The sequence below is a fragment of the Motacilla alba genome, chromosome Z (genome assembly GCF_015832195.1).
Source record: "Motacilla alba alba isolate MOTALB_02 chromosome Z, Motacilla_alba_V1.0_pri, whole genome shotgun sequence".
Taxonomy (NCBI): domain Eukaryota; kingdom Metazoa; phylum Chordata; class Aves; order Passeriformes; family Motacillidae; genus Motacilla; species Motacilla alba.
This window is the reverse complement of record NC_052046.1, coordinates 42,071,273-42,086,412: the sequence shown is the minus strand read 5'-3', so window position 1 is coordinate 42,086,412 and position 15,140 is coordinate 42,071,273. Positions and strand designations below refer to the sequence as shown.

General features: G+C 41.9%; 1 protein-coding gene across 3 annotated transcripts; it reads right to left on the bottom strand.

Annotated features, from left to right (window-relative positions):
• Positions 1-233: 233 nt before the first annotated feature.
• CLTA (clathrin light chain A) lies at positions 234-14,303 on the bottom strand. 3 transcript variants are annotated; one of them, XM_038123888.1, is made up of 7 exons: positions 14,023-14,302; positions 7,857-7,894; positions 5,876-5,993; positions 4,393-4,504; positions 2,933-2,986; positions 1,723-1,758; positions 234-677 (listed from the first exon to the last, which is right to left on the bottom strand). In XM_038123888.1, the coding sequence occupies exons 1-7, from the start codon at positions 14,231-14,233 to the stop codon at positions 506-508; spliced, it is 741 nt and encodes a 246-aa protein (XP_037979816.1). In that variant the 5' UTR covers positions 14,234-14,302; the 3' UTR covers positions 234-505. The 3 variants fall into 3 exon arrangements, with proteins under 3 accessions (XP_037979816.1, XP_037979817.1, XP_037979818.1); XM_038123889.1 differs by lacking the exon at positions 1,723-1,758 and having other exon boundaries at positions 14,023-14,303; XM_038123890.1 differs by lacking the exons at positions 1,723-1,758; positions 2,933-2,986 and having other exon boundaries at positions 14,023-14,301.
• Positions 14,304-15,140: the final 837 nt, after the last annotated feature.

Sequence of the window (15,140 nt, the reverse complement as noted above, 5' to 3'; positions counted from 1 at the left end):
GTGTGACAAACTGGATAGGGGAGAAGTTTTCAAACTAAAGCTCTCAAGAGCTTTAAGAAAGCTTAAAGAAACAAGGAGGACAGCTTTGCAGAGACCAGAAGCACTGCTGACTGGACATTCACCAGCAAAGTGAAATCGCTAGCAATCAATCGAAATGTTTACTCCCACTTATTTCAAACACCCCCTGTCAAAAGGAAGCAGGAGACCTTCTCAATTCATCCAAAGTCAACACATTTTGCTGTTTAACAGATCTTTAATATCAGTAATGTAGGAAATGACACCTCAGTGCACAACAGCACAGAGACTACAGTTTTGGAGATTCTCCCATTTCAGACACAGAAAGGAAACATCAGAAAGAACATGCAATCAAACAATGATCAGCTCTAGATACATCATGATGTGGTCCAAAAATACACATTGAAACAATTAATCAAATTACTGCAAACATAGCTTCTCTGAGTAAGGTTAAGATATTGCATTTGTAGTGTCTCCATCGAGCTTTGCTTCAGCGAACCAGTGGAGCCTGCTTGAGTGAGATGAGGACTGAACGCATGCGGGACACATCTTTTGCCTGCTTACTAGACTTGGGATTAAAGTCACAGAGCTGAGCCACACGTTCCCACTCAGTGCCCGGAAAAACTTCTTCTGCATCATTCACAAAGGCTTCTTCAGCTGCCCTAAAAGCAATGCAATGCACCTTGTGTTAATGCCCAGCATCTAAGGCACTCCTTCCCTCTTACAGGATGCAGATTCTTTCAGCATGTTTCATAAGAAATGTGACCTGACAGCTGCTTGTGGACATTATGGCCACGTAAGCTCCCACTGCCCCAGTCCTGGAGATGAAAGTAGACTGCAGTAGTATGCTATGCACAAGCAGTGCAGAGGATTGCAGAGGATTGTGTAAAATGTTGGAATACAGGTGTTTGGTTTTAAGAATACTTATTGAGTCTTTGCCTAAGGAGTCGCCACACAAGCTTCCAGGAAGTAAGGTACTTCTATGTAGGCATTTTATTTATGGAGAAATGCCCAGGTCTTAACTAGTTAAGCCTCTGCGGCTTGATGGCTTATACTGGACATTTGCCAACTGGAAATTTACAACTGCCTGCAAGCATGTCTTTAAACAAATTCCATTTGAGGATTTAAATCAGCCCCAAGGCCTACAGGCCATCATAAAACTATCTGCTGATGATTCCCAGTGCTGTAGTGAAGCAGCATGAATCATAAGGAATTTAAGTCAGGAATCCCATGCTTGTGTGTGCAATAGACTACAGCACATCTTGGCAGAGGAGATGACTTGTTTGAGGTCACCTCACAGAACAAACAGATTTCCCCTGCTCTCACCCTAAGGAGACTCTAAGAAGGCTTTGTACATTATGTACTGGATAGTGCCAGTGGCTTCCCAGCTGTATTATTTTGGCTTTTCTATGCTGCCAATAGCATTGCTTCAATGCAGGGATAACACTCCAGCATGTAGTTTACATGATGTGGGGCCCTGGTAGCTGCCTGAGTGCAGAAGCAGTAAGCATTAGGAGATCAAACCAAATCCATCTACTCCAACAAGCAGTACAGAAAAAGCAGTGAAAATGACTCTCCCATGAGGGTTCAGCACTATTCACAAGGATGATAAGGTTACAGACACCACTGAAGACAAGGATCACTACAACACTGCTACTTCATGTGACATGACACTTTTAAGGGGCAGTGAAGATTTTTTTACTTAACTGTTCTAGGCTGTAGCAAGGATGATTTATGTTTGTGCTTAAAAGTGAAGAGAAGAAAAGAAACAAGGAGAGAAAGTTTAAGTCAGATATAGAAAATGAGAATGAGTTTAATGCAGATGATTAGCTGGCTGAACATGCACTAGTAGCTTAGCCTACATTCAGGAAACAGGCAGCCAGTTTTATTATGCAGCACTTACACTGCACATTTGCATTGGACATCTAACAATAAGGGTTTTATTGAAAAAATCTAACAAAACCAACTCCAGGAGATTTCAGAAAAGTTAAACACCACCTGTAAATCCATCATTTCACAAGTCTTGGTTTACATCCACCTGCAGTTAGCTGTGAATTTCACACCAAACCTTCAATATTAATGCACTCAAAGCCACAACACGGCTCACCAGTACACCTTCTAAAGGTGTCACCTTAGAATCTGTGACATGTCCATCTTTCAATTCAAGTCTACAAATTAAGGGAAGAAATTAAAATACATGAACAAGCCAATGAACATTGCAATCCTTCTACCCCTCAGAAACTAGGATACTCACTGGGGCTTGAAAATCACAGCTCTGTTTTCACTGACCTATTAGGCTGGCAAAACATCTACACTGCTTCTAAATGTCTTCCCAGCAGTTTACACTGATTTCCCAGTGCCACCTTCTTGTACTTTCCATCTGTTCTCTAACAGCCTCCTATTTCTACATGCATGCACATTTGCTGCCCTGATTCATGTCAGGCAATTCCTTTCTACCTTCCTTGGCTTCCTTGTGAACCTTTATGTGCAAGCATTTCTTGAATATTTTTCTGATATGTAGGCAAAGCAGGTGGTCACTGCCTATTACAGAGTTAAACACTGCTTCTCTGTGGAAGGACTAAATACAGCACCCATGTGAAACTGCAGGCAGTAACCCACATCCCCAGCAAAGCATCTTGCTAAGTAATGTTCACTGGCCTGGAAACAACTGTAAACCCTTAGGTCTAAAGAGTACTGAAGTCATTACCATAATTCCAGTGCTATGTACACTACATGACTTAATCTGAAAGTGTAGGATTTGTGCAGTGCATACAGGAGAACTGCACTTAATACTGCAGACCAAAAGTGGTGCAAAAAAGTAAATATTCAGAAGGCACCTTCAGATATTCAGCACTATTTTTGATCCTGCTTATTATCGTGTTGACTACCAAACAGAATTAGTAGTTAAGCAACATACACATAACCAATCACGTCAGCGAAGGGTTGTTTGTAGAAAGCTTCATCTGCCACCCTAGGTAACAAGTAGTCCAACAGGCAGGCAAGCAGGCAGGAGAAAAGAGATAAGGATGAGAAGTACGGAACACAGCTGGAGGCAGTTTTAACAAGCACATTAACCTTGCATCACCTAGACTTACTGTAACAGGAAAGCAGTTACCACATGGAATGGATCAATTAAGCCATTGGTCAGAGGGGCAACACAGAAATTCTGCTACACCCTAGAAGTTTGGATCAGCTAGTTGAGGACTAGAGCCCCAGTGTTAGGATTAGACCACTCCCACAGGACAGAAACTACCATCAGGCAAGAGATCTCACCAGGGTGATGAGAATGCCAAACACTTCTGTGCAATACCTGTTTAATAAGCCCTGCTCCAGACTCCAAATCCTGCACTCAAACACTGGCCATAATAAAGCTATGAGGGTATCATGAACACTGGCCACCAACTAGGACAGTACTAATACTGTTTCCCTTTCTTCGCTCAACCGAAAGCGAATTCCTCAGTGAATGGAAGTGGCAAATCCATAATTCTGAAGGCAGTGTAGGCCTCCTTTCTTCCTTTAGAAAGAAGAGTAGTCTACCTATTACTTCCTTAAATAAAGACAAACCTGATGGTTTTTCTTGATAAGAAGTATTTCAAAAAAACAAACTAACAAAAAAACAACAAAATGAACAAAACAGCAGTTCATCTTGAACCCTGTGAGTTCCCAAAATATAAAGCAGTCTTGATGATTACCTGCATAGAATGAAGTAGAGATTTAAGAGGCATTTAGTCAGTTCCATCACTTTTACCTACATGTAGCTTGAAGTCAAAATTCCACAGGGAACTTCTAAGAAAGTGTAAGAGCTTACTATTCCAGCAACCAAGTCATCACTTTCTACCACACCACTTTCGACCCATAATTAGACAATTCAAGCCACTACAGACACAGTCAGCATTTAGTTTCTCACTAGTAGAACTGAGTCATGTTACTTCTGAACTGCTTCCAAAAAGAGCAGCAAGAGATTTTAAGACATTTAATGAAATTGCCTGTAGTAAAGACTAACTAGAATGCCACTTCCATATGTTCTAAAGTAAGCAAGTAATAATGCTAGGCTAGTCTCAGGGTAGGTAACTGCAGACATTGAAGGCCTGTGCAGCGGGGAGCATGACAACAAGTGGGCAGAGTAAAATATTTTCTGGCCATGTTCAAGCTTCAAGTCCTAAGGAATCTTCAGTAATACCTGATCATCATGTTAATGCTTCCTGGATATTTAATCTAGATTATCTAAGAAAACTTAAAAAGGTAGGTAGTAGGTGTGTTTACTTTAATGATCTGAAGGACTATTGCCTTAGGACACAGAAGTAGTCGTCTCACCTCCCTTCCCAGTTACTTTCATAACTAGAACCATAACTCTCCTGATGGCTGGAAAAACTTTACCTGTTACTGGCTTTTGTTTTCTCGAGCTTTTCATCTTGCCTTGCATACCACTCTTCCAACTCTTTTAATGCTTTCTCTTTCCATTCTGCTTCCTGCTTTCGTGAGTTTGCATCTGAAGATTTAAGAATTACTTTGTCAATCACATTTGTATTCAAATGCATCTTGCAAAATTTCAACTGATGGTGCAGGGTGCACTCTAGTGCAGACAGCTGCTTCACCAGCTCAGGTAAGGGTTAGGAGATTTCCTTATTTAGATTTATGAGAACTCTAAATACTACAAACATTGAAAGGATTAGCTGAACAGAATTCCTGTGCTGCATAACTGTGACAGTCCACTTCAGTTTAGAATAGGCACTTTGCAGAGTAGCTCAGATTCAGTAAATCTGTTGGTCTGCAAACTGCTCAAACCAGAAACAGTCACCTTGCTATGCCAGTGCTAGAACAAAGCTTAGTAAAGCCTCTATGCTTAGGCAAAGTGAAGGAACCTGGCACTCCACATACATTTACACACAGCCTACAGTTCAGGGCAACCTCATTTGCTGTAACTAGTGCAAAAGAGGAGTAAAATGGTCAGCTCTATCCAGAATTACATTTTACAGAAGGTTCTGTCCTAACAATTTCAAGCAAAGGCTCCTCCACCATGTAAGTGGGAAGCACACCAGTTTGTAGTCTCTTAGACACTGTACATGGGTAGGTACCACTGCATTTGATAGCTGTATTTAGTTTAATTAATAATCCATTATTTTCTTAATTTAGTTATTAGATTAAGATCCATGCGACAACAGATGGCCTCAGCAATTACAAAATGAATAATCTTTATCCTTTGAAATAAACTACTAATGCCTGCAGTATTTATTATCATCAAAGCTTACAAAAGCTTTTCATTTTCTGTCAGCTCATCTGTAAGTAAAGGTTCAGAGAGCTACTTGCTTGCTGACTCCCACACCTGTTTTAAGTCTGCTTACTAGAAGACTCATCCTTGCTTGCTCCTTGAACTCAGGAGGCATGTTAAGACTCTGAAGAGGAAGTGCCATGGTTCAGAATTCTACTGCTTAAGAATCATAGAATGGCTTGAGTTGGAAGAGGCCTTTAAAATCACCTAGTTCGACCTCCTCTGCTGTGGGCAGAGACCTCTTTCATTAGATCAGACTGCTCAAAAACCCCATTCAGCCTGGGATGGGGCATGCACAGCTTCTCTGGGCAGGCAGCCTGTGCCAGTGCCTCACCACCCTCACCCTAAATAATTTTTTCCCAATGACTAATCCAAATCTACCCTCCTTCTGTTTACAGCCATTACCCCTTGTAAACTACACAACACACCCTTGTAAAAATTCCCCCTCCGGTTCTTCTGTAGGTCCCCTTTAGGTACTGGAAGGCTGCTCTAAGGTCACCCCAGAGGCTTCTCCTCTCCAGGTACAACATCCCCACCTCTCTCAGCCTGAGAGAAGCTTACATTAGGTTACTCAACAAATACTATGCTTACCAAGTTGCTCCAGGCGCTCCTTTTGCTCCTCTCTCCACTTACGAATACTTTCTGGTTCTGATTGCAGTCGATCTACTTGGGAGATGGCAGCATAGCAGTCTGTGGGACCATTACTCTCCTTGGAGGAAAGGAATAGTAAAGTCATTTGTGCATACCAAGTGATTTCAGATAACTGCCTGCCAACTATATAAAATTAGACTCTATTTAAACTATTTGAGCCAATAACACATTCATTTGATGTTGTAACACATTTCCACCATTAAAAACATCTTGCTACAAATTACAGCAGAATCAAAGGAAATTAACACAGGGCTTCCTCCAGAAATCAGGGATCAAACAAAAATTCAAGACAACTGGAATACAAGTGCCACAAACACTTAGTGCCAGAGCACTAAGCCTGCAGAACAAGGAGACAATGACTAGCACCTCACTGCACAGTTGTAGGCCATATATTCCCTGAGTTCATCTCACCTTAAATATTTGTTGTGAAATAATTTTCTTTATGGTTTGGTGCACAGGAGTACAAAACATTCTTTGCAGCTTATTTGTCTACTTCAACAGACATTTGCATTCCACAATACAAAATATGGATTGCTGTATGCAGCTTATAACCCAAGAAGAATTTCAATATTTAATCATCAGAACAGTGAGAGTACTAGCATCTCCCTTTTCACAATGTAACATCTCAAAGACTTGAAATGAATAGGGCTAACATTAATACACCAGATTTACACAGCTAATGAATATTGTGGTATTTGCTACAGCAACTTTTATTGCTTCATCCTACCCCTAAAAGAGTTAAGAAATACCACTCCTAAGAGCACCAGGTCAATTGCAGGTGACCACAGATTTGGCTGTACCTTGCACCTCTCTGTATCTCCTGTAGCCCTCAATGACATAATAATGCAACGAGAAGACGCTAGGCTGGTGCAACACCACCAGGCTTCACATTTCATCCAAAGCAAAGTAAACTGGCCAGCTGCAGGGCCAGCTAGTTACAGGTAGCTAAAACCTAAGTTATGTATAGCCCATTCAGTTTCTTCTTTCTGACCAAGAGGAAGCTCTGTCAACCACAACAACTAATCTCTCAGAATTCCAAACAAAAAATCAAGGTATGTAGAGAGGGAAATCTACCTGCTGTTGTACAAGGAAGTGCAAAGGGCTGGTAAAATACAGGTTGTCCCATCAATTTCACAGTAATGCTGAGGATGTAAGAATGCAGCAGCAATGAAAGCCGTTTGTGTCTCCATAAAGCTCAGCATTCACTTAAAACTCTAAGGAGAAGTACATCACTCACATGTTGCTTCCTTCCCAAGAATTCATTTAATCAGGCTAACGAGCCAACTGTGACCCCAGGCAATGACCATGCCGTGGACAAACTGGTGTGAAATTCAGTTACAACAAAGTGATTGCCTTAGCGTGCCTCATTCCTCCCTGACACCAATAAAGCAGGTATCTCCTCTTTTTGTCATTACCCTGGCTGTCTAACATGCTTTCATACTGTGATTGAGCTTTTTAGCCAGAAGCTTAATTTCATGCATCTTCATGTCATTAAGAAATGTATAATGTTTTCAGTCCTTTCCTTGTAAGACAAACAGGATGCATGAATTATCTTTAAAGAGCAAGCAAATCTGAAAACTCTTCTATAAACTAGGTAATCAGAGCACACTTTCAGCTTAGCAGACAGTGTAAGTCAATGTAAAGTCATATCACAGAGCCTAACAGTCTGCTTGACAGTGTTTATGTACTGTTAAGCCACATTTCAAAATGATCTGCTGCTTTATATAGCCTCTAAGTTCAGAGGATGGGCATAATTAAGAAGACTGACAACTCCATGAGACGAGCTACCAGTATAGAAGACCCTCCTCAGGTACAAGACAAAATTACTTTAAAGACAAGAAATAGGAAGTATTAGTCTATATTAAGGAAAAGTTCTCAGAGTAGAACAGCACATTCTAAGTACAGAATACTTCTATCTTACCTGATAGACATCCCCGTTAACCACTCCATCAACAGCATCTGTAAAGAGGTGACTTGTTTAGTCATTTGAGAAAGATAGAACAGCCAGATTTACTGATTTCTGTAACTTGTATGGAAAGCTTTACTAAAGTAGGTAATGTGGGAGTTGTGAAAGGGAATGTTACTTGATACCCTGCAGGGACACTTCCTTCTCCCTGCACTACTCTGGACAGGCATGAAAAACCAAGTGAGCCACCATTCTGCAGAAACAGAAATACAAGGTCATTTCTTCGTCAAGAGATCCTGCTTTTAACAACACAAAAAGCAGAGCTGATACTGCTGAGAAGCTGCTACAGACTGTCCTCCCCCACTCTGTCCTCCCTCTCTTAGAAGCTGACTACTGTACAACAGTTCTGAAGTCAAGAAGGATGACTGCCAGTTTTTTAGTGTCTACCTGGAAGATTAACAATGCTGCAGCCAACAATTGGTAATTCTTATCCTAGTGTTGTTATCTCCTAATTAGCTCAAAGATATAGCTAACATTCCTGGCAAAGTCACCTTTCTGCTACCATCTGTGATGACATGCTTGATATCTCCCACTTCAGCCGCAGTATTATCATCTCTGAAGTGACAGTGACAACACAGCTGTAGGGAACAAATACCACTTGTGAGTCAAACTTTTATGTTTTTTAAACTATTTAAATCTCTGGGCTATACAAAATACATCAAGATTTTCAGGAACTGCTAAATCTCAGCAGGGCATCTCTCTGGAGCAGCACCACGAACCGTCTGTCTGCGTGTTATACCAAGTACCCATGTTACTCATACCACTATGGATAAATCTATCGCACAAAAGTGTGTCCACCATAATACACCCCTTCAATGAAAGAAGTGACTGTACCAAACAGTAAGCAGAAAAATTACATTATTTTGCACCACCTTCTTAAAAACAGATTGCTGACTGACCTAAAACTAAGCAAGTTATGCTGCTGTGTCCTCTTGTTTGTGGCTAGGTATGCACCAGTTTCATAGTTCTAGTGAATGGGAAACAGGAGGTTCTTCATACTCCTTTATCAGTGGACTAGGCAAGTGTTTTAAGTCTTTATCTCTGAGCCCTGAAGAGCAATCATTTACTGTGTTATGTAGAGGACTGTAAATTCATCAGTTCAAGAATGGAGTTTAGTTGGAGAATACTAGTCCCCAAGAACATAGTTACTAACTGTTACAGGGGAAGACTCAAATTAAGAAAAAATAGCTTTTTAGTTATGAGAAACTGATATTTTATAACTAGACTCCCATAACTGAGAGATGGTTGCTACTTTGTCGGATTCCTACTCCTCTGCAAGGTACAGGAGGCCTTTAAAAAGACTAAAGTCACCAGCTGGGCGAGAGGGCTCATAAATCTTGAGGATGCTTCCAAGAACAGTGATAATATCTTCTTCCTGTCACACCAAAAAACATTCATTATGGTCTTCACTACTCAGGCTGGCAGGTAAAAGGAACAACAATCATTGTTTAAGGCTGTGCCTGAGATGAAACACACAGGTTTGTCTAAGGGCCATTTTTGTTCTGCACAGAAATAGCCACTAACAGACACTGAGCTAAGTGTTCCAGAGGGCACCCACGTTAGAAGCATTAGCAGTATTAGAACAAATTTCCTATCTGTTCTGAGCTCCCTAGAACTTGCAATTAAGCTGCAGAGTCAGCATGCTGACTGAGCTTATCACAAGCAGGAGAGGAAACAGAACTGTACCAGCATGCTGTCATATGCCAATACAAGTGTGCTAACTGGAACAAAACCAATAGTCAAACATTCCTTCATTTCAGCTCTCCAGTTTTCACGCCTCTATAATTAAGTATGATGTACAGAAAAACTGTCTGTCTGCGAGCCTTCACATCAGTAACCAATGCTAGTTGTGTATCAGATTTTTCTGTTCACAGAAACATGCAATTTCATAAGCTTCCCACAGAAAAAGCCTAAATACTGCTAGTGCCATCCTAACATTTTCAGCAGCCATGAACAACGAGACTCCTCTACTGGCTTCAGAGTCCAGCCAATTCTATCAAAGTATTGTATCTCCTGAAGTTAAAATCCACATATTTAGAACCATCTCAGTTAGCAATGATCCATATTCCTTGTTGTTTGCTTTTGAACTTAAGATATACTCTTATTTTTAAGGGCACTGTTGCAATGAACACATATAAACATCTACAGTTCTGCAATATATGCTGACAATATGGTAATAATGAACATTCATAAAGCAACACAGATACCTTTTACAGTCTGGAAGAGTCTGGAGAAGATAGGTCATATCATTTCTTATACTATTTTAAAATAGAAGTATTTTTTATGTGTTACCTTCAGCATCTCTTTTAAACAATAAGTACTCTAAGTGCTGCTACTTTCAATTGGTTAGCAGCTCTAATTAAAGCAACATAAGAAAATAAAGTTTAATATATTCTGACATAAGGTTAAGTAACTTCACCACTCAAGGCCCACTAACCATCCTTTTTCTTTTAGGCATAGTCATGCTTTCATTTTACATACCTCTAACCCATAACCTGATAAGAAAGAAGAATCTTTTACAAAACCTTTGTTTACATAGTTATGCAAGAACGTGGAGAAGAAATAATTTTTCTAGCCATAATTCATTCTCATGCCTGCATGCAAAATAAAGGCAAGCAGCTCAGGAAAAGTGCTTCTTTCCAGTGTTTTAGTTTAATCTGCTGTCCTATCAAAACCCATGATTTCCCGGATTTTCAATATAATCAACAGGCTAGAATTAAAACACACCTGCAATAACACTGTGCCATAACAGCTTCTATAATTTTCCAATGTAACAGCTTCTGTAATTTCCACCTTCTGTACATTTCCACTAGTATTCTCTTGACAACAAAACAAGAAAAAAAAAAAAAAAAAAAAAAAGATATTAAGATATTTCTGTCCTGACTTCATAATAATGCAGCACCACCGACACAAGCTACACAGATACCATTCCTTTCTCATACCTTTATCAGTGCTGTCTTATGGGGCACTGAAGCCTCAGATGCTGGCTGCATAGCAAAACCCACACCAATGGCTGTTCAAACAATTAAGAAAAAAATCAATAGTGACAGACAAGAACTCTTTCTTTTTGTAGTGCTAACTACAGAGACAGGAGGAATCAATTCTTTCCTAAAGAATTTTGAAGCAAATTGATATTCAGCTCCTGAAAGGCTATTAAATGAAATACCTAGACAAACCACAAAACACAATTAATTTTCTTAATTGCTAGAGCCTCATGAACATCTTCCGAAGATAGAGAAACATAATTCAGTTAAGTTCATATAAAACTTACAGGCGTGAAAATGTGAAAGCAATGTTTGAGACTAGTCAGCCTACATTAAATTTGAGTATTTGCATGATTTTCAACATATATAACTGCTTGCCTTTGAATGAAATTCCCCATAAGAAGCTACTCGACAAACTGCCACGATGATTTGTATTGGCACACAGGATCTAAAAACCGCACATTTCCCCTTGAACCCTCTCTCTCTTGCTCAGAGAACTTAGTAAGTGAACCGATACAACTTCAAGACATACTATTGTCAGAATCTCACTGCAAATACATGGACATTGATTCATCACTGAAAAAGAAATGTCATAAGACATCATGTTACCCATACCTAGGCAACAGCATTGTACTACTTGATTTATACAGTACTCTCTACTTTCCGGAGCAGGGATTATGCTTCACCTTCCAAGGGAAATTAGATTAGGTTTTTGCAAGCTCAGGCAGCTTGAATGGCATAGCTATTTACATAATGAATGGCCTAGTGGATCAGGCCTGGATCAGTATTCCAACCCTGATCATGGCAACATGAAATGATGCTGTGTGAGACGCACGAGCCTGGCAACATTCTGCCATTCCCACCATATTCATGCTGTATCCACCATTACAACAATTAACAGAATTCCCAATATTGATATTTTCAACTCATGAAGCTCACTTCTGTCCATGTATTTATCTAATCATTTACCAAGTGACCAAAACTGAAAGACTGTTTGTTGATGAGAAACTATGATTCTTAAAAGTGTATTTCAAGAAGCTGATGACTGCTTGTGACTTTATCTGAAGTTAAGATCTTCAAACTTCAGCTGAGAGGTGCCCAAGTTATTAGTTTTGGCCCAGTATTTAGAAAGAACTTATCCAACAGACCTGTAAAGAAGGAGTTCAAGAAAGGTTACGGTTAAAAAAAGTAAATCCACAAATCCCTAGTCATGATGCTTAAGGATTTACATAAGAACTTGCATTGTTTCAAGAAGAAATTTGCATTCACCTATTCAATTACAGAAGAGTTTAATGAGCTAATATGCCAGGGACAACAACTGTCTGGTATTAATTAAGGTACTGATCAAGTGATAAGAAATGTCTAACACAAATGGCAACAGAAGTCATTAGATCATTTGTCACCATGCCTGAACCAGTACATTTTGCATGGCTGAAGTCTGTGCTTTTTAACATGGAGCGAGAGAGTACAGGCTCTGACAGTCAACAGAGATCAATGTTCTGTTAAAAAACAGGGCCACCACAAGTCCACAAGCATCGTCTACCACACCTATTTAAGAGGCCAGAGCATAAATGCAATCCCAGGGCATAAAAGAAAGCAAGATGACATACAGTTCCTGCCTAGAGTTCTCAGATCCTCGGATCATATTATCATATTTATTATTTTATTAACTTCTTCCTAAAGTTCTTCAATAACCGTTTTGCACTTCATGACAAGTCAACTTACACAACTTGAGAAAAAGTGCTTGAAAGGCAGTTTATTAACTACTTCTAAATAAGAAACCAATCTAGAAGCATTGAACAAATCAACTTTTTGACAAGGAAACACTTAGCAATAGTCATCATCACATGTATGTAGAGAAAATATTCTTCTAGTTGTTCTAATATATTGTGGGAAAGGTCAATGATAGATTTTTCTTTCAACCAAATCAGTTTTCAAACAGCCACTTTAATGTTCCAGAGTCTGTATGGAACATAAAGCCCATGTAAGGCATGATGTTTGTCTAAGCTTTCTGAAAGTAAGAAGGGAAGTGACCACTGTGTCTGTTTCTGCACTATACATAGAATACGGAAGTCAAATCATGTATGGTACCAAAACAGGATGGTGTTCTGATAACAATTATCCTCAAGTTCTTGTGCTGCAGCAAAACAGTCCCCAGTAAATACTTTTTTTTTTCAGGAGTATGTAATCCATATGTTTTGGAACTTATGAGTGTTGATGTTAAGGGCAGTGCTACCTCTAAGTAAGGACTGGAAGGTCTCCATTACCCACTTTATCTAGATGAGCTTTATTGACTGAGATACTACAAAACTGGCCCCTCAAACATAAGATATGTCAGTAATTCCTGATATCAGGCAGCAAAATGAAGACTTAATTCTAAAGATGTTCCGACAATGAACTGAGGAGCAGTTATTCAACTTAGTCTGAAGGAGAGTGGCATCCTACTGCAGTGACAAAGGCAAGTCACATGAAACCAAATATGTCCCTGTGGCCCTGGTGACAAGTAGAATCAAAGTCTTCTGAGAGCGTTGCAACATCAAGCCCTTTCCTCTCAGGCTTCGGTTAAAACCTTTCAAAAGGAGAAGTGTTTATTTTGGGCTGCTTTAGGCACCATTAGACCATAAGCCATACTTCTCAAGACACAGTTCCCACCCTTCTCCAAACGCGGGTTCTGCAGTGTTGGGCTTGCTACATTCAGTACAAAGGTTACCAAGGAACAAAGGCTAAAGGTTTAGTAAAATTAAACATTAGCTTAACTGCTCTTACGCTTTAAGACTAAGATCAGCCCCGCTGAAGACAGAAATTCAAGTGGCGGATTTATTCAGCTTCCCAAGCCTTTCTTCAGACAGGCTCCTGGAGATGAGCACCTTTCGCATGAGGACATGGGCACGCCTTAGGCACCTTCAGGGGATACAAACTATAACCGAGAGAGCAGGCAGGTAGCTCACCTTGTGGCACAGCGCACCCAGGACGGCCCCGACCCACCCCCCGGACCACCCTCGGGCAGCGGGCCCCGCTCGGGGCAGTGCGCCGAAGCGAGGGTCCCGCCAGCACCGCCCCGGCCGCGCCGCCCCGAGGGACAAGGGGACCCGGGACCCCTCACCCCCAGCCCCACCCGCCGTCCCCGAACGGCGTACCCGCGCCGAGGCCCTCGGGACCCTGCAGCGCCTCGGGCACCTCGCCGTTCTCCAGGATGCCGAAGCCCTCGTCGTTCTCGATGCCCGCGATCTCGTTCTCCTGCTGCGCCAGGAAAGCGGCGGCAGGATCCTCCTCGCCACCGTCGGGCACCCCGTTCCCGGCGGGCGACTGCTGCGGCTGCTGGGCACCGAAGAGCTCCATGTCGGCCATGGGCGAAGGCGGGCAGGCAGCTGCGGCTCCGCACCGCGCCTACGCCGGGCAGCAGCGCGGAAAGGGCGGGGCCGCCCCACCTGCGCCAATGAGCAGCGAGCGCCGCCGGCTCCACCCAATCAGCGAGCGGTCGTGGCGGGGCCTGAGAAACCCGAGCCAATCAGTGCCCAGAGAGCAGCAGCGGGCGGGGCGGGGCGGAGCGCGGCCCCGGTCCCCGGAGAGCCGGGGGGCACCAGCGGGCTCCGCTCCATCGGGATCCGCTCCGCTCCATCGGGATCCGATCCCTCGGGCTGTAGCTGGACCGGAGTCGCCTCTGCCAGCCTGCCAAAGCACGGGCGTTCCGCTGGGAAAAGACACGGATCCGTCGGCAACTTGGAGACAAATTCGAACCCGCAGAATGCATCCCAAACATCTTTCTCTCGTGATTTTGGGTGTCTTCTGTCTGACATGAGGAAGCTTAAGTCACAGAAACACAGAAGTTGTTGGTAGGGACCACAGTGGGTCATCTGGTTCAACCTCCCTGCTTTAGCAGCGTCATCCCAGAGCATTTGGCACAGCATTGTGTCCACATGGTTCTTGAATATCTCCACTGAGGGAGACTTCACACCCTCTCTGGACAATCTGTTCCAATACTCAGTCACCCACACAGTAAAGCTCTTTCTCATGTTCAAGTGGAATTTACTGTGCATCAGTTTTTGACAGTTGTCTCATGTCCTGGTGGTTGGCACCACCAAGAGCCTGGCTCCCTGCTTTTGACACCCCTGCCTTTAGACATTTGTACACATTGATGAGGTCAAACCAGTGTAAATTCGGGAAGCATGTGTTCTATTGACAAAATGTTCATCAGAAGGGCAGTGATTTCTGATACAATTTTTTGACAGTTACTTTGATCATATTCTTGTGTCTG